Genomic DNA, 20166 nt, shown 5'->3' with positions numbered 1-20166 from the left:
ACACATGCATAAACTTCTGTGCTCTTCACCCCTTTAGTGGCAACTTAGGAAGTCAGATACTGAAGCTGGTAAAGTCACAAGATGGAAGGAGACTGGGTTTCTGGAAAGAGAACTACTTTCTCAACAGGAAGACCCATTTGGGATGTTAGGTTAGCCCAAAATAAATTTTGAGTGTGTGAAGCTAATGAGATGCTGCAATTTGTCTGTCACAACAACTAATTTACTTTAACTAATACTAATGGGTTAGAGCGACAACGCAGCGGTAGGGCATTTGCTTGCACGCAGCCAACATGGCCGACCCAAGTTCAATTCCTCTGCCCCTCTCGGAGAGCTGGCAAGCTACCGAGAGTATCTCGCCTGCAGGGCAGAGCCTGGCAAGCTACCCGTGATGTATTCGATATGCCAAACACAGTAACAACAAAGTCTCCAATGGAGACGTTACTGGGCCCTCTCGAGCAAATCAATGAACAACAGGAGGATAGTGACAGTGACAAAACTAATACTAAACTTTCAATGATTCAAAATCCTGACATCCTTTAGCTTGTCATTGATGTGAAGAGAAACTAATTCTTTAGAAATTTTAGTGTCTTACCAGTCACCAAGTAATGTCATGAAAACATGAGGTTTCTTGACTAAAAAAGATTTCAGTTGCAAATCATCATTAAATGGGGATTGGGAAGGAGGTTCTCTTCAGCATGCATAATGGAAAATTCCATTTTGGATGCTTAAGAATCAACATTCTCTTCTCTATTTTACAAGTGAACCTCAACCCATACAGAAAGGATTAGCTGATGGCTGGTTCTTGCTGATTATTGTGTATAAAAAAAGTCAAATGCTCTTTTGAACTTTGGATGGTGCCTCCATAAAAAAACCTTAAGTGAGGGACTCAGTTAACTGCTTGGATAATTAAAGGAAAAACTTCATTTTTACTTCTGCTATTTCGGTAGCATTGGCTTGAATTATCCAGCTTACTCACCTCTATATTAGATGGTGTCTAGACAAAGCTTTAATATATGTAATATAAAACCATTCATTTATCAAAATAATAGAAAAGGAACTCTGGATTTTGGTCTAGGCATGTACCCACCAAGGAAATGATTATAATTCCAGTAGTTGAACCAAAATAATTCCATAGGTAGCCTCTTAAGAAATAATACTGTAATTGTTTCTAGACGGTGATTAAGTTGCAAGCCTTGTCCAGGAAATCTGCTATGCCACAAATTCAGTCATTCAGTATTCATTTCATCACATTTTTGATGTTTAAGGAATAATTAATTAACTAATCACTACCTATTTTGAGGGTAACTGGGTTTTGAAGTATATTAACATAATAAGAGCAACAATTGTATGAATTGAAGAGGAAAAGATTACTTTCTGATGACAGCTAAGAAGACAGAGTTTAGAGGTATGAACAGGAGTTCAAGACACAAATAATAGGCCTAGTAGTTTGTAAAGAGATCTGAGGGCCTTCAGGTAAAGAAAATGCTATCAACATGAATAATAGAGGTGCAAGTGCCTGGTAAGATTTTTTTTATCTTTTTAAAAAATTGAATTTCTGTGATTTACAATATTGTTAATTATAGTTTCCTATGTATAGAACTCAATCACCACACCCAACCAGGTGAATTGTTGATGGGAGACAGAGAAAGCTCATACTGAATTGGGTTGTTCATTCAGCAAACATACACTGCTCGAGGTAGATGCAGAGTCCCTGCACTTGTGTCACTTGTATTCTTTAGAACCTTACAGACATAAACCAAAGAAATTAGTACTTATTTTCAGACAATTATTGCTCTTAAAAAAGTGATGTAAAATGAGGAACTGGACTGCATAAGCCAGAAGGGAGAGAGTAATACTTTAGAAAGGAGGGCCAGAGAAGTTCCTTATGAGTTGGTAAGAGAAGCTAAAAGGGTCATTTCAGTTTGAACCCCCATTCCAAGCTCTTTGAGTCTAAATTTCATCTGGACCATGAGTTTGGGTTCTTAGCTTATTCTGAGAAACAAACTTGATTAGTAGAAAATAGAAGATTGATTTAATTTATATTTATGTACCACAGCAAGGATTCCTATGTGGTGGTTGGGGGCTCAAAAATGAAAGAAAGCAGTGAAATAAAATCAGGAAAATCAGAGACAGCAGTAAGTATATTTCTCGTTTTCTTTTCTTTTTTTTTTTTTTTTTTGCTTTTTTTTGGTCACACCCGGTGATGCACAGGGGTTATTCCTGGCTCATGCACTCAGGAATTAGTCCTGGTGGTGTTTGGGGGACCATATGGGATGCTGGGAATTCAGATGCATGCAGAGCAATTGCCCTTCCCACTGTACTATCGCTCCAGCCCCTCTCTGCTTTTAAAAGATATGAGATTGTTTCTTTGTTTAGGTGAGAGGCTGAGAAAAATTTTATCAGCAATAATTTTGGACTTATCTGTGCTTTTAACATAATTTAAACTTCTTCAACTAACAGAAGAATATTTGCTCCATTTTCATTCTTGATCCTTTTTGCACATAATGATGATAGGGAACCAGGTAATAACGCAAAGATCCAGAACACATGTTTTGCATGAAGGAGCCCTGAATTTGAATTTTAGCACTGTGGGGTCCTCTAAACACTGAAAAACAGTCTCTCAAGAAGGGAGTTTGGGGTCGCTCCCTAGTACTGCTGACTGTGGCTCACAAAACAAACAAAAATTGCAAAAGAAAAGATGTTCTCAATGAACAGAATCAAGCACTTTTCAATAAAGGACAGAAAACTCAGTTTAGTCTTAGAAAAGGGATTATCATCATATAATAATGAATGAAATTTGAATTTAAAATACATTACTTTCTCAATTTGGCAATGGAGAGTCTTTATCTCAGAGACGTATAGCACTGTCCTCCTGTTGTTCATCGATTTGCTCGAGCGGGCACCAGTAGCTTCTCTATTGTGAGACTTGTTACTGTTTTTGGCATATAAAATACGTCACGGGGAGCTCGCCAGGCTCTGCCGGATGGGTGGGATACTCTGGGTAGCTTGCCTGGCTCTCTGAGAGGGACAGAGAAATTTAACCAGAGTCGGCTGCATGCAAAGCAAACACCCTACCTGCTGTGCCATCCCTCCAGCCCAAGAGACCTGTACCCAAAGAAAAAGAGAAGAGCAATTTTGGCTGCTGGAAGAACTCCTCCCTCAATCCTGCCAAAGGAGTATGTGATGTGCAAGCAGAATTTTAGGGCCAAGGTAACAACTTTTTCACAGAAGGAATGGAATGTTTTGAATACTTCCTAAGTCATGCAAGAAATAACCTCGGGACGGTTAAGTGCAGGAGGCCCTCTGTCTTAACACTTCCTTCTAAGATCTTGGGTTGATCACAATTTTGATTTCTCCAAAGGGAAAGAGGAAACTCTGCTTGAGGAAGTTTCTCTAGATTTCTCTGACTTCTTTAAAAATTTTTTTTTATTTTTCACTTTTTATTTTTTTTTTTACTTTTTTTATTAGTGAACACCATGAGGTACAGTTGTAGATTTACAATTTTTTGTGCTTGGGTTTCGATTATACAATGATCAAATACCCATCCCTCCACCAGTGCCCATTTTCCACCACCATGGATAATATCCCTCCCACCCCCATCCCACCCTGCCTCTGTGGCAGGGCATTCTCTTTTGTTCTCTCTCTCCTTTTGGGTGTGTTTGCAGTTATTATTGTCCATGGATGGTGTGTGAGTATTTCTTTTTTTTTTTCAACATGCATCTCCCCTCCTGGGAGGATCCTTCAAACACCCTTTATTTGGTGCTCCCTTCTCTATCTGAGCACTTTTTATTTTTTTAATGAATCGACATGGATACAGTTATGAAGATTTCATGATTGAGTTTCAGTTATACACTGATCAAACACCCATCCCTCCACCAGTACACATTTTCTACCAACAATGTCCCCAGTATCCCTCCTGCCACATCCACCCCACTCCAGCCCCTGCCTCTATAGCAGAAAATTTCCTTCTTACTCTCTACTTTTGGGAATTGTGGTTTGCAAAGATACTGAAATATTTCTCTGACTTATTGCTGAAGATCACAAAGACCTGAATTTCTATGCTCTGAGGTTTCTTAAGGATTTTCCTTATATTGGCAATAAAAATTTGAGTTACTTAATCATATCTGTTTGATTGGTAATATTAAAATGATAGAACAAAAATGCCGGTAATACTGTAACTATATGTGTTCTTTCATTATAGCAATAATTTTAGTGTTCTACATTCAGAAAATATGCTTGATTAATTTTTAAATTAATGAACATGCCCAGAAGTGATCAGGAAACAATGATGTGCTGAATATTAAACCAGGCCTCCTGTATCAAAGCAAGCATTTTGCCAAGTGAGCTATGACTCTATGGCCCCAAAATCTTAAATTAAAAATTAAAGTATGCCATTGGTTGTTACATCCTGTCAAACTCTTATGTTTCTTGAGGATTTTGTATACCATTACTTACTTTATTTCTGGGAAGAATGCAATTCATGATTTTGTCTTAATACCATCTTTTGCTTTTTTCTACTTCCACAGTATTTTTAGATATCCGCCCCTCACCATTCCAGGCTCCATTCCTACAAACACAGATTGCTACTAAGAAACTCCTTGTGTTTAAAAGTAAAGAGAGACAAATATGAATTATATTTTTTGGTAACTATATTGGTTAATCAGAAGAAATTTTGTAAGCAATGATGGTATATTTTACTGAAATTGGACATTAAAAACTAAGAATTAGATTTCTGATTTTATTTTTTGCTAGTGAGTAAATTTCCACTAGTGTTTTCCTATCTAGGTAAATACTATTGACCACTGAATTATAAAAAATATATATTTTTAAATATTACAGCAAAAGAAAACTTTGTTAATCATAAAATTGATTAAAATATTAAATATCCTGCTATCTTAGCACCGAAGTTCTTCTCTTCAGGGAGGAGGCTGATGAAATCACAGACATTATGGTTTTTCTTAGAGTTACTTCTGTGAAACAAGGACCGTTAGTCAAGGGAGTGATGCAAGTACTGGTCTGTACACAGAATTTCCAATTGTTTGAAAATGATATCTGACTCTGATTAAATTCTGTAACAAAAATTCTAAAATGTATGATCTCCACTTAAACAAGACCACAGATCTAAAACTTTCACATAAATAAGGAGACTAGAAAATGCTTCAAAAGCAGGCAAACTACATATCCTGCTAAGAAATTGCAAACATAACAAGAAAATTAGGATGTTATATTCCATAGACCTGTCAGATTGAACAGATCAATTTTTTTCTTTTCGAAAGTTGACAATGTCATTTTGACACCATGTCATTAAATTATAACCACTGGGTCCAGAGTGCTAGTATAGTTAGTAGAGCACTTGCCTTGCATGTGACTGACCAGGTTCCATTCCTGGCATTTTATATGGTTTCCTGAGTCCATCAGGAATGATTCCTGAACAGAGAGCTAGGAGTAAGGCCTGAGTACCACTGAGTGTGGCTCAGAAACAAAGAAAAATTGTAATTATCACAGCAAAAAAAAAAATCAATGAATCATTAAGAGAGTATAAATTATAGTAGAAAATCAAGCTGACTATATAATTACAGGAAATAAAGTTTTCCTAAATTATGAATAGGAAACATTTTGTTATAACCTACTTTTATTTTTTTATGGGGCACACCTGGCTCTATGCTCAAGAATACCTTCCAATGGTGCTTGGGAAGTAGGTAGTGATGGAGATAGAACCCAGGCCTCTTGCATGCACAGCATGTGCACAGGCCATATAGCCTAAATTTAGAAGTGTGGCCTAATGGAATCACCTTTCTTACTAAAGTGATTGCATCTACTAGAATGTGCTAAAAGGATTAACATTTAATTGATTATTTTTAATAATGTAGTAACATTAATAATGTTAATAATATCCTGAAAGTACAAGTTACTCGAGAAATTGCAGTATTTTTCTGCCAGATGCCTCAGATCAGATCAAATTATAAAATCAACATGACTATGAACTTTTGATGACTTTACTGTATATAGCACTGTATAGCACTGTCCTCCCGTTGTTTATCAATTTGCTCGAGAGGGCACTAGTAATGTCTAACAACAAATTGTGAGACTTGTTACTGTGTTTGGCATATCGAATATGCCACGGGGAGCTTTCCAGGCTTTGTAGTGTGGGCGGGATACTCTCGGTAGCTTGCTGGGCTCTTCTAGATGGAAAGGAGGAATCCAATCAGCTTTGGTCCAGGCCGGCTGCGTGCAAGGCAAGCGCCCTACCCACTGTGCTATCACTCCAGCCCCAAAGCCTGATGGCTTTACACACTTCAAAAAGTTTTGTGAAAGTACTGTTCTAAGGGAAAGCTTCATGTGAGACACACTCACTTCGTCAAGGCATAAAGTTCTTTGCTTTTGCTGATATTAATGTGGTCACAGGCACTGGGGAGGAACAGATGAGGTGCTGCCTTCACTGAATGAACAGAGCTGATAAATCACAGGGCTTTAAAGAAATAAATGGGAAGGTATTTTATGTGTTTCTTTTCTCTTATTTTTGTCTGTTCTTCCTCTTTATTCTACTATGTATTATGGCCCTGTCTGACTTTGCCAGATTCCCATCCTCTGTTCTTTCACTTTTCCTTTACAAAAACTTCCCTCATCTATTTCATCTGCTGCTTATAGAAACATATTTCTCAAAATGAAATCCAGAGTAGGATCACCCTGAGAGATAGTACAACTCAAAATTGCTGCCCTCACCCCAGGGACTTCTTGTTCAGAAATGCTTGCTGTTTTTCTTATAAGCTCCCCTTGACATGATGATGCTAGTCCAGGGACTGAACCCCTCTGTAAGAGGCTTTACACTCATTTTCTTTCTCCCTTTAAACACTACAATCAATTCATGCCGTTGAAACACTAGGGACACATGGCCAACTTTTTCAGACATAAGAATCATTATAATTAGTGTTGAAATATAATGAGAGAATTATACAAAAGTCATCAAATGTTCCAAAATAGAGTAGGTTCAGTCACTGTGATGGCTAGTATTAACTATACCCAGATTCTACTTGCATCTTTTAATAAAAAGAGGTCCCAGGATAGACATTTCATCTGCATGTCTATTAATGGCAGAGGCAGAATTAGGGCTTAGCATATCATTTTATGAGAACTTTGACAAAATTTCTCATTTTAATTTTCTCCTAGAGTTGCCTAAAATTTCTTGAACAATAACTGAGTTTGTATCTATTTATTCAGGGTTTTTATAATAAGAAATTAGCCTATTGTGATTGTTAAAGTGACATGGTATACAGGATAGGTAAGAAGATGCCAGTGGGCTTAATCAGAGAATGTCATATGTCTCTGATTTTTGAAATTTTAAGGCTGATTTTGAGCAAACATGTGAGGAAATATATCATGAAGATATTTCTTAGAATACTATAGAGACCAAAAAATTAAAATATTTCTGCAGGATCTCTTCCTTGTGTTCTAGGAAAAGTAAGACTACTAGATCCTCAGAGTGCATCAAGCAAAGGAAAAGGTGGTGGAAAAATGGAAATCTTCTCCAAGCCTTGAAAACTCTAATTGGATTTTACAATGAGTAACCTGAGAAGAAATGAAAATTGATGAGTGAAGCAGTGCTCTGAGTTAAGTATTTTTCAAGGGAGATTTTAGCTTCTAGATGAAGAACAAGTCATATGAAGTTAGGAAAAGAAATGGGGAGAACATAGGACAGGTTATTTTAGTAAGAGAGAGCTGACAGAGATCACGGTAGAGTGGTGAGCAGTGATCAGTTTCTGGATACCGTCAAAGGAAGTGCTAAAGCATGTAATGATGAAGGTGTGAGGTTCATGAGAAGAGAAGGACTACAAAACGGGTTAAACACTATTGCAACATTGGAGAAGGAAGGGGAGAAAGCAAGTGAGTTAAAATGACTGTCACTGTCACTGTCCTCCCATTGTTCATCGATTTTCTTGAGCAGGCCCACTAATGTAACTTTTAATTTTTATGAAATGTTCAATAAGTATTTTCATACACATAAAGCATCATGTATTAGTACATGAACCATAGTATATAATATAATTATCCCTATAACCACCATTCACCCCATTCACAATGATGAAACAGGGATACTTTGGTGGAGACTGTGGTATTGGAATGCTGTATGAATGAAACATAATCACTAATAGTATTATAAATCACAGTGCCTAGAAATATATTATTGAGGCCTGAGTGATAATACAGAAGGTATGCCACGTGCTTTGCATGTAATCAACCTGGATTTAATCTCCACATCGCATATAGTCCCCTGAACCTTACAAGGAGTGATTCCTGAGTTCAGAGTGAGGAGTAAGGCCTGATCTCTGTTATGAGTGTGGCTGAAAAATAAAAACAGAGTTTAAAAATATTATTTTGTTTTAAAAGAGACGATAAGCAACCTGCCAGTCATGGTACCAGGGACCATGTGGGATCTGGGTCCTTTTCAGTCTGAACATAGGTACATACACTGGGTATTATGTTCATAGGAAGAAAAAGTTATCCATCATCCAAATTTGAGGAAAATAGGGAGAGAGAGAGGGGGTAGGGAGAGAGATGGGGAGGGAGAGAGGGAGGGAGAGAAAGAGGGAGGGAGAGAGAGAAGGAGGGAGAGAGAAAGAGAGAGAGAGAGAGAGAGAGAGAGAGAGAGAGAGGTATGGTCAATTTTGGGAGTTTAAAGAGAATGTTGACGATGAATTGAAAATTATGCATCAAAAATTTATGTAAAGACAATGGTTATCATTTCTTCTGAAGGGTCCTTGGTGTGGTTTAGGGATTACACTCCTGAGGCTCCCTGTGGCACATTTAGATGAAGGAACAGATTGAACTGCAATCTTTCTGGAGCTCCTCAAAAGTGATGTCAATTACAGAGAAACCCTCCAATAACTGAGCAGTTCCTTCAACTGCCACAACTAGTGTGGAACTGATTCCCAGCTTCCAGTCTTATGACATAAACATCCCCTCGTTGTTGTTTTGCATAAACAGTAACCTGAATTCAAGTAGGCTGGCAGGATGGAAGTTGAGTCATGACATATTTATTATGTTGAGCACTGGGTTTGACACTCAGAGGAACACAAAATTAATTCAAGACAGATTTCTTGCCCTTAAGGGGCTTACTGCATTGGTTTGGCTGGTGGACCACCCAATATCCATTAGGATCAAGAAATCAAATCTCCACTTTGGGCTCCTTGTGCCGCATGGAGTGACAGGGCAGGAGATTAAAAGGACATCGATGCATGTGGAATGCATACACGGCCGGCAGCCCCTCAGCCTGTGTGCATTAACCCCACGAGCAGCCTGGCTGCAGAGCGAAGGTGGCTGTGCATAAACACTGTCATTTCGCTGGGATTGCTATTTCATCTTTGAACCTTGGCTTCAAAGGAACACTGACCTTATTCCTGTAGCTTGCCTCTCTTTGAAGCCTATGGCTTTGCATTGCAGATTAAAGTGAAGACATTCATCAAGGAACAGATCTGGCCAACCGTTCCCTAAACTCAACCCCAAACAAAGCCTTTCAAGGCTCGGATCACAGTTGCAATGTAGTGAGCTGAAGTTGAAGGCTTGGAGCTGGACACTCTTTCTCAGATCCTGTTAGGCAGTTCTGGCATAAAAGAGTGTATTCCTTTGAGCTTTGGTCAACTCTAACCCTAGAATCAGTTTATCTCAGAATAAGGGATGAGTTAGTGCAATATTCCTAACCTGTCTTATTCATTTTATTTAAAGCAGGCGTTGTTGCAAATGCAACCACCATGAAGAGTCACTGTGTGCCTTTAAATTCTTCAAAAGAGGAGTTAGGCAGAACCATCTGAAACTTGGCTGATGAGTCTGTCAATTTTTGTGTACTACTTTCCTTTATTTTTTTCTTTGAAAAGAAGCCGTCCTATCTTTCTTTGTCATTCTTCTGTGTTGGGTCTCTAAAAGCAGTCTGTATACCTAGCCTTCTCTACAATTTTAAATTTACTTCTCTTAAAATATCAAGAAAAATAAAGTGGGGAATTTTAAGTAGGATGTTAAAATAATAACTAAAGAATTCCTTAATTATAAGGTCGAGAGAGCAACAAGTAAAATCTCTTCCACCTACACTTACAGAGTGAAAATTGCTGCTAGATGACTACTGAAGTAGAAAGCACAGGATCTTTAAATCTTAAATATCTTTCTGTAATTTTCAGATCTTCATCTGTGATCAAATAAAGTGAGTTTTGTCTCAGATGAAGTGATGAAGCAATCCAGAAGACAGAATAAAATTATTGAGGTTTGTCACATAAAAATCAACAGATTTTGGACCATGTGTATACTAATGGATTTAAGAAATTAATAATTTGTATTGAAAGAGAGGCTCTTTCACAATTATATTTTTCTAGTTATTTTTCTTTAAAATAAATTAAAAGAGAATTCTGGTCATTGTGAAAAAATGCATTTATCTTATATTTTATTTTAAGTCTTTAATGGTTCTTTGTTATTAAGAAATGCATGCCATTCAAGATCATTAGTATGGCTTCATGAGAAGCCATAGTTCTATGCTGACTTTGTTTGTTTTCATCTAGTTCATATGAAAATGGATACAACTCTTTCTAGCTACAGTTTTAATGGCTGAAAAATACTTGCCTATTAATAAATCATATCTACATTCTTACTTTTTCTCTTCCCCAGTAATTTTGTGGTATAGCCATGTGACTATTTTGGACAACAGTCTGTAACTTAAAAAGTGTCCGTTTCAACCTGTTCTGTTTTCATCCTTAGTGACCACAGAAAACATGTGGTTAACTCCCCAAGTCTCCAGTGAAAAGAAAAGTCACTGACATTCTCATGTTTTCCTTCCTTCCTTCCTTCCTCCCTCCCTCCCTCCCTCCCTCCCTCCCTCCCTCCCTCCTTCCTTCCTTCCTTCCTTCCTTCCTTCCTTCCTTCCTTCCTTCCTTCCTTCCTTCTTCCATCCCTCCTTTCCTTCCCTTTCTCCCTCTTTCCCTCTTTCCCTCCCTCCCTCCCTCCCTCCCTCCCTCCCTCCCTCCCTTCCTTCCTTCTTTCCTTCCTTCCCTCTTTGCCTCCCTTCCTTTTTTATTTTGGTAATATTGGAATAATTTATATTATCTTGATTTATCTAGAGTCTTAGAAGACATCTAGGCTTAATTCCATCATAGAAAGCTTGTCTATTTAAATAGTATTTATCTGAGAAATACCTCTTAAAAAATCTCAGGAATAACAGCAAATAGCAGTAATAGCAAGTAACTGTAAAATACTTACTACATAATTATTTTAGGTATAGCCTTTTTATTTGCACTCTTTTTATTGGCATTTTATATGTCTTAATGTATGTAATTCTAATAAAAACTTAACACATGAATTTACTTTCTCATTTTGATAACTGGAAGATCTGAAACAACTTCTTCAGTATTGAAATGGTAAGTTAAATCACTTTTGTAAGGTCACACAGCAAGTAGATTAGTCAAAACCAGATGGCCACTTTCAGTCTATGCCCTTAACCTTTATGCCATGTAGAACTCGTAGACTGGATTTTTATTTGCTTTTCATGCAGACAATTCAACAATAGACAGAACCATAAAATTCAAAAAATAAGACTGAGAGAGACTTTATAAATCAATTACTATATTTCATAAGGAGGAAGCAAGTCTTTCTACTATCCATGTTCCTGTTTCTATGGAAAATACAGTTCAATCTTTGGGGTTTTCAAATCAGTTCCCAGTGGAGTTCAGAGGAAAAGCCTGAAAGGCCACCAGGATAGAAAGAGGTAGAGATATTACAACCAACACAGACCTTTTCTAAATAGTTTTATAGAAAAGGTTTTGGTTCAGGATGACATTTTTATATAAAGAAAACAGCCCGTTGCCTTAACAAAATTGAAAAATGATGGATCTCTCCCTACGTCCACTGAAATAGTTGGCTTGGAAGGCTACACTAAATAATGTAATACTACACATCAGTTGGGAGATCTGGTGGTGCACATGGCTTAGATAACTTAGCAGTCACTTTTGGGACCTGGATAATTTGCTACTTCCATAAATGCACTCATCAGATTGCCTGGCAGCAAGAACTGCCTTATTTATCACTCTGTTCCCACTGTGATAAGACAGGAGGAAAGTGCTAAGAGGCTCAAATGAAATTATTTTTTAAAAATAATCCAAGGTAATATTTGTTTGGGTTAAAAAATTGAATATTTTGACTGTAGGCACACAATATGAAAGAAATTGTAGGAACACTACTATCACTATATACATTTTTGCCTTTACATACTCAAGTAACCATGTATAGATTCCCTCACCCAAACTTATGGCTGACAACAAAAATTAAACATGAATAAAATGAAGAATGAAAAGGAAAGTAATAAATTGACTATCTTGTTTATATGGAAATACTACAATTGTCCCCAGGCAAACATGGACAATCTACAACATCATTGTTTTGCTTAAACACGACTATGTTTAAACTATGTTTTATTCAATCACATGTACAAAATTATCAAAATTTGATGATTACATTACAAAGTGAGTTGCAAAGTTTTACTGAGACCAGGATGTTCCTTAGTATAAAGTTGATGCCTTAAATGTATAAGGCCCTGGATTTAATCCCTGGCAATAGAAAAGTAAGCAAAGAAAAACAAAGAAATAAACAAACAATAAACAAGACACACTAACTCCTTATTGTACTCACACCACCTGTTACCAACAACAGCAACAGCAATACAATAAACTTTTCCTTTGCTTTAACAAAAACATGGTGTTGGGATGTGTGTGTGTGTGTGTGTGTGTGTGTGTTGGTAGTAGTTGATCTGTAGCATATTGATTGGATTAAAAATAAGGTACAGATTTGCAGAAAAGGAGACAGTGAGGCATGTAAGAATAGGAGTTCATAGAAATGTAGTCACTTCAGACCTTCTTACCTTTTGTGGTTCCATCCAGTCCCATGATTAATTTTATGGACCTGATTATTTGTTCTGCCACTGGGGGGCTCATGGATGTAGCATAAACAGCACTATGTGAGTGGACTCGTAAATAGTCCACAAGTTCCTTTAAAGGAAGAGAAACAAAAAGAAGACAAATAGAGCTCAGTGTTAGGCGTGAGATTCACACTTTCCCCCTCCCCATCCAGCATAGCTCAAGCCATTTGATTTTACAATATGTCCTGAGTTTTGAAGGCAAGCACCAAAATTCTTTTTCCCAATTTCTTCTTATGTCTTACTCAGATATCCCCCTAAGATATACAAAAAGTGTGATGCTAAAAATTTGATGTTGAGGTCTGCAAGGCAAAACAGAGTGCAAAGAAAAAAATGATTCACCAAGCCAGTGCAGAATAACAAATACCAAGCAAGTATGAGCACTGGCTTACTATTTAGGGTCGTCTAAAGACTACAGGATGATAATTATGCTCTTGAACAATTACATTAGTTTGTATCCAAGGAACAATAGTGATAGGAAAAGTTAGAGACATGCAAACCAAACTGTGCAACAGAGTACAAAGCAGCAGGAGAAACAAGTATTATTACCAGCTAGGGTAGATAGGGAAAACTCTTGTGGAAAATTGCAGTTAAACATTGGAGCATAAAGACAGATAAGGAGGACAAAAGTTGGGGAAGTGAATGGCAGAATAGTGATCTGAGAAATTAAATCAGGGTATAGGGGAGGATCAGGTAACGTCTAGTTACCCTTGGGCAGCAGAGAGCAATTGGAACTTTAATGCAACACTGTAGTGTCAACCTGAAATAGAAAGTTGGTCTTCAGTGGTAGGGATGATTCTCTACTTGCAAGTCTGGCCTCTGAGACCAAATTCAGGCACAGGTAAGCCTAGAGAGAACCTAAAAAGGACCAGTAACTTGATACTATGGTGGGGAGGAGATACTCAGAGTTGGCATCTGGAAGTGTGCAGCTCTGACTGGGCAGACCATGTATTGGATCACTTGTCCTTGGCTCATGGTTTGGGGCCTTTGGCATATGCAGCAGAAAAGCTAATGATGTGATTACAACCTTCAGAATTAGAAGTGGGATCTATAAAGGGGAAGTCACATTTATTTTCTAATTTGTCAGAGTAGTTTAAGATACCTCTGATTCATCTTTAAAACTTGCTTCATGAAGGTAAACTGGGAGAGGTTCTTGGAAAGAGATCCTGTTCTTTGGGTAAGTCCATATTCTCTGAATTTCCCTTTCATTGACCATGTCCACTCCAAGTCTGGAACTGGGCCCAAATCTTTATGTTTCTACTTCTCCTGGGATATATTCAGAAGATCTTTAACATCAATCTTAAACTCAGCGTGCCATCTGCCTCACTGTCAGGCATCTCTACCTGGCTCATGGAGAAGCTCTGTATCTCTTGCTCCTTTCATAAGTCTGTGTTTGAATTACCCTCTTCTACTCATCCTTGTTTCTGACTTCCTTTATCTCATCTATCATTTTGCACTGCTCATTCCTTTTGTACTTTTAGTCCCCTTCTTTCTCTTGCCTTCTACTCTGATTTACTTTATCCCCCATTCCTTTCAGATTTTCAGATTCTCCTCTCCCTCCCTCCCTCCCTCCCTCCCTCCCTCCCTTCCTTCCTTCCTTCCTTCCTTCCTTCCTTCCTTCCTTCCTTCCTTCCTTCCTTCCTTCCATTTTCTCACTACCTGTTTTCTTCCCCTTCTCTTCTTCTATCTTTCTACCTCCTACCTTTACTCCAGCAAGTTTTACCAAGGACTTGCTTTGGATTATGTTTTTAGTGTGGGAAACCCTGAAGAGAGGGGGCTAGAAAGGGGCTCTAAGGCTAATCTACCATATCTATTATCCACTTAAATAATTACAATTAAGTTTCTGAGTTACTATATTAGAAAATTCCATAGAAATAGCTGGACAAGGAGTCCATATGCAGTCATATTTGAAGAGTTTATGCTTGGTGTTAGCCTGACTTTAGGTCATATGGCATTTAGGAGCTTCATTATGGAAGATTGAGAGTGTCTCAATGAGAAAGAGTATATTTTCCAGCAGTCAGACATCCTTATATTCAATCTTCTTAGGTTATCAGCAATGGAATCTCTCTCTGTTGAGAGCTGGTGCCTTCCAAAAGGATACTAAGGAAGTCACCAAAGAGAATGGATGGGAGAAAATAAACTAAATGATGGGGTCTAACATTAGTCTAGTTAGGAAAAGTTTGTTTCAAGAAATGATTTGAGGGAGCAGAGAGATAGAATAATTGGCATAATTGGCGAGGTGCTTGCCTTGCATACAGCTGACCAGGGTTCTATCCCTGAAACCCCTTATGGTTCCCTGAATACAGAATCAGGAATAAGCTGTCAGCACTGCCAGGTGTGACCCACCCAAAACAAAAAAATAAATAAATGTGATTTGACCTTGAAGAATGGGTAGACTTGAATAGATACGGAGAAGAAAAAAACATAGGCATTTAAAATAACTTTCCTATGGGGAGACCATGACCTGCAATGTTCAGGGGTTATTTCTGATGGTGTCAGCAAATCTTGTGTTGGGGTGTGAATCCAGGACGCCTACATACAAAGAATGAGCTCTTGTCCACTAGACCTACATTGACTCCTTTAAACATTGTAGTAACTGTGAAATAGATATTCCTTTTCTTTTCATATGGAACATAGGATAGCAAATTAAAGGAGAGAATCAGAAAATTATCCACCTCCAGAGTGTCAGAAACAGAATTTGTAAACAAAGTGTCTGCTCTAGACTTGCGACCGTAAACCCCACACTGTAGGGGCTATATTGCTTCTCCATACAAGAAGACCTAGTTTGACTTCAGACGGAGAAGGCCAGGGGAATGCAGAGACCATCTTAACTTTGACCTAACTCTACAGTATTTCCCCTAACACACAGAGGTTACTTCTCTTTTTTTCCCCGGGTGGAAGAGGGGTAACTTCTTAATCTATACACGTATTTATAGTACTAACTCTAGGAGAAAAATTACAGCATCTAAAACTTTTTATATCTATTAAACTTATTTCTCCAAAGGTGAAAACTCCTTGAGAGCACTGTAGCACTGTAGCACTGTCTTCCCATTGTTCATCGATTTGCTTGAGTGGGCACCAGTAATGTCTCACAACATTGTGAGACATGTTGTTACTGTTTTTGGCATATAGTAATGTTTACTTAGCAGGATTAGGTAAAAACTGATGTTTTACATGGATGGCAGAAGGGTTTCAGAGACTGAAGAAGAATCAGGTTCCCTCACTTGTGTAAGGATACTAAACTGCATGCTTAGGAACAAGAATAGCAATAGTTCTGCAGAGTCGCAGCATCACTGACAAACAAAACAAAGCTGCCTTTGATCTATTAAAATCTCTTCTAAATATCCACTACTCCAAATTTTCCTTCATGCAGTGAAAAATTTCATAAAGCCAAGGTCATAGAGATTCACCAGTACTTTCATTTTAATGTTAATGCACTCTTGGCCCACAAAAGTATTTCTTTTCAGTCTGAATTAGCTTCCTCTTAAAGCCTGACTCTGTGGATGGTAACTCATTTGCTCAAGTGGCCCAGAAACTATGTCACTTTGAGTCACTTCTGCAAAGCATCAAGGAAAGCCTTGATCCCTTGTTTTCCTGCATTTACTCCTTCCATTGCCCCCATTGGGCTTCATGAGTCATGAACTAAGAGTTGGCTTTGGTGCTTTTGCAAGGAGAGTCTGGGTTCTATCTTTCTTCAGGGTGCCTTAGAGGTCTTCTCATAATGAAGGCTCCAAATCCAGTTGTTAGTTCAAAACTCTGATTATTTTCTCTGCCCATAAGGCCGCAGTTTTTGGACAAGGGTGGCTTTTTTGAACAAAATCAGACAGGAGACTTTTAGAATAAACATCTTGGCATTCATTTCATGACCCCCTTTACTTCAAAGACATTAAAAATAGAGCCAGGATTGAGCACCCAGGCAGAACTGGCTTCTGTGAGGGGCCTGCTTGCTTCTGGCATACGGGTTACTGGGGATTGTCTCAAAGTTGCCTTCCTGCTCCATTTCCCTTTGCCAGCACGGCAGCCCCAAAACCTCTCCATCACGAGGACTATCTTTGTTTCCTTCATTTGCAAGTCTCTGGTTAGCCTGTGGGGCCTGTGGCTTCAGGGGTTCTGCTTTGCACTCTGCATTCATGAGACTCAGGAATCAGGCCAGAGGAAAACTTGGACCCTAGGAACCAGGGTCTGCAATACTCACTGCTGACCCTCACCATCTGGGTCAAGACAAATTCGAAACAGAAAAGAAGAATTTTATCCCCCATCAGATCAGGCTTCCCTCAAAGAAGTCATTCGTAGGATGGATCTCTGATAGGTACAGTGAAGTAATTATCTCATGTTTCACTTCAACAGCCTTGAAAGATCAGAATACTCCAAGTTGAACTACTCAGCGTTCATCTACTGCATGGGAGTTTGCAGTACAATTTTCAACTACTGTCGTTTAATCACAGAGTAAGCAAAATAGTAGGATGTTGTCATTTCTTAGGAGATGTTCTAAGCAGTTTTCCTGAGGTAGGGAGACAAGGCTGAGGCCAGGGCAGCAAGTTCAAGAAGCAGCAATAAATTTATTAGACATTTTGTGACAGAAGGACTGGGCTTAAAACAAAGTCTTGGCTTTCTATGTAGAATGTTGGGAGAAATCCATTTCTCTCTCCTTGGCTGCTCCCAAATCTTCTTTTTGTCCTGTCTGATGAGTCTGGTTCGTCCTCTTAGCTAAGAGGCACATCTCTTCGATTCCACTGTTCTTCCTGTATTAAAATATGCCTCAGAGACCTGGGCCTTATGCAAACAGGATGAGAACGCTATTCAGGTCTCCCAAAGAGGAATCGAAAGAGCTATGCTTGGAGTATCACATTTGACTCAAATGAGAGAAAGAATACAGAGTTCTGACCTCCGCCGATGGTCAAGAATCAGGGATGTTGTCTCGTTTGCCAAGGTGTCGAAAATCAGATGGGCTGGACACGTAATGCGATTTGGAGATGACTGCTGGACTAGAGCCATTACCGACTGCATTCCACGGGATGTCAAAAGATCCCATGGCTGCCCACCTATGAGATGGTCAGACTTCTTCATCAAGACCCTGAATGATCGGTTTGAGGCTATTCATGTTCCTAGAACAAGCAGATGCCATTGGGCTACATTAACATGCAACAGGGATAAATGGAGACGTTGCTGGCACCTGCTCGAGTGAATCGATGAGTAATGGGATGTCAAGTGATCAAGCGATCAAGTGACAGTCTGGTTGCTAAAGCATGAAGACTTTGGCCAACTTCATGAAGAATTCTAAACTCTTCTAGAAACTGTTACTAGGAAAAGAGTCCCTCTACTATTAACAATACTACTTGTTTTTATAAAAGTAGTTAAGGTTTGACATTTTTTTCTTAATGTCTAGATCTAAGTGAGAATTTTCAAATCTCAATATTTACTAATAATCCTATGAACAGTGAAATTTAAACTATAGAATTTCAGAAAAATGTAAAATATTAGAGTGTGCATGTTAAAATATTTATGAGTAATTTTGTTGCTTGTTTTGTATCTACTGGTTTAGAATTTTTAGATATTTTATTATTTCCCCCCATTGAGGCATACACTGCAGGATATCAAAGAGAATCAAAATATAATATACAATGAAAACTTTATTTTATTTATATATGTAGGAAGATTTTTTTTGACAAGCAAAAATCTTTAGTATTTTCACAATCCTGCATTCTGTCAGTGAAAAAATATTGCTTAAAATAAAATTGAAGTGAAAATTCTTACAAGATTATTCAAAATTCAGGGAAATGAAATCTAAGACTTAAATGAAAGCTACACATAATTTAAAATGAACAGAATAAAAATATTTTAAAGGAACACAGGAACAAATATTACATACACTTCTTTAACTCAAGGATTCATAAAGCTGAGTTTATCATAGGAGCACTAAAACAATGCCAGAGGGCTTTGTATTGACTCATTTTTAAATCATTCAGATACTTTCTCAAGTCTCTCCACATCTTGAAAACTGTCGTGTGTTTTAGGTTTTATATCTGACTATTTGCAGGGGATGGCGTCAGACAGTAGCACTGTCCTCCCATTGTTCATCGATTTGCTTGAGCAGGCCCAGTAACGTCTCTATTGTGAGACTTGTTGTTACTGTGTTTGGCATATTGAATACATCCCCAGGTCAGCAGGGTTGGCTGCGTGCAAGACAAACGCCCTACCCACTGGGCTGTGGAACACTCTAATTCTTGCTTCCATCTAGTGGTCAATCCAGAAAATGCAGTGTACTGTGGAGGGGACTGAGGAGACACAGAAGAGGAGGAGGAGGATGGAGGGGAGAAAGAAAAGCACAGGCTTCTAGATCCCAGTATGCACAGATTGAATATTTTAAAGATAATGAAAATACTACACATTTTTGTGCACCATGATAAAATGTAGCTAAAAATATTTTTTTTACAGTCAACTCCAAATTTAGCAGGATGACAAGAGCAAATATCCTTTTAGAATATTCTGACTTCAGGATAGAGAGTAAGAATTGAAGAAAGAGCCACACAAACTTCTTTAGGCTAGTCATGAACCTTTCTTTAAAGTGGATATCAAACGAAGAACACGGGGTGGGGGCGGGGGAGAATGTGACCGAATTTGACAACATTGCAAGGATCTATCGGCTTGCTTCAGTTTATTCAGGTGCCTTTGGTTCAGGAAACAGAGTTACGGTTGGTTAAAAATTTCGTAGCTGAGAACTGCTGTTAAAGTAATCACAAAACCACAAATGCACAAAGCAACGAAGCCTGGATACAGGAGGTCCTAAATTCTGATCCCAAGGCATTGACATTCTAGGAAGGGAACATTTCACCTTTGACCAGAGTTAGCTGAAGTTTGTAAGATCCTGAGCACTTGGTATGATTTTAGCAGTAATCAGCTAATTTCCACAGGCAAGTGGAAGAAAGATGTAAAACAATGCTTTCATTGTTGGAGAAAGTAATGAATGAAGGGTAAAGATCACTAAAATACTGAACCTTTTAAGCATTTGTGCACTTGATGCAGGACCACTGAATTATGTTGTTATAATTCATGGAATTTCAATGATTAGATGGTTCTGTTGGATTCAGTGGAACTGGTTTGCTAGGAATGTAAACTCTTGTTCTTGCTGGTCACAATGGCTAAGGAATTGGGAATTTTAGATTAGCTGTATCTGATGCTCCTTGCACCCTCTGGTTTGGGGTGTTTGCCATGTTCTCATAATT

At 38.2% G+C, this 20166-nt stretch overlaps 1 protein-coding gene across 1 annotated transcript in view; it reads right to left on the bottom strand.

Annotated features, from left to right (window-relative positions):
* The window catches only part of SPTLC3 (serine palmitoyltransferase long chain base subunit 3), a 168182-nt gene that overhangs the window by 26778 nt on the left and 121238 nt on the right, over positions 1-20166 (bottom strand). The window contains exon 9 of the mRNA XM_056121968.1: positions 12890-13016. Coding sequence (XP_055977943.1) covers positions 12890-13016 — 127 coding nt within the window. The remainder of the gene's footprint in view (positions 1-12889; positions 13017-20166) is intronic.

The sequence above is a fragment of the Sorex fumeus genome, unplaced genomic scaffold, assembly GCF_029834395.1.
Source record: "Sorex fumeus unplaced genomic scaffold, SorFum_2.1 ptg000044l, whole genome shotgun sequence".
In the NCBI taxonomy this organism is placed as follows: Eukaryota; Metazoa; Chordata; class Mammalia; order Eulipotyphla; family Soricidae; genus Sorex; species Sorex fumeus.
Note: the sequence above shows the minus strand (reverse complement) of the source record. Positions and strands in the feature narration are given on the sequence as shown.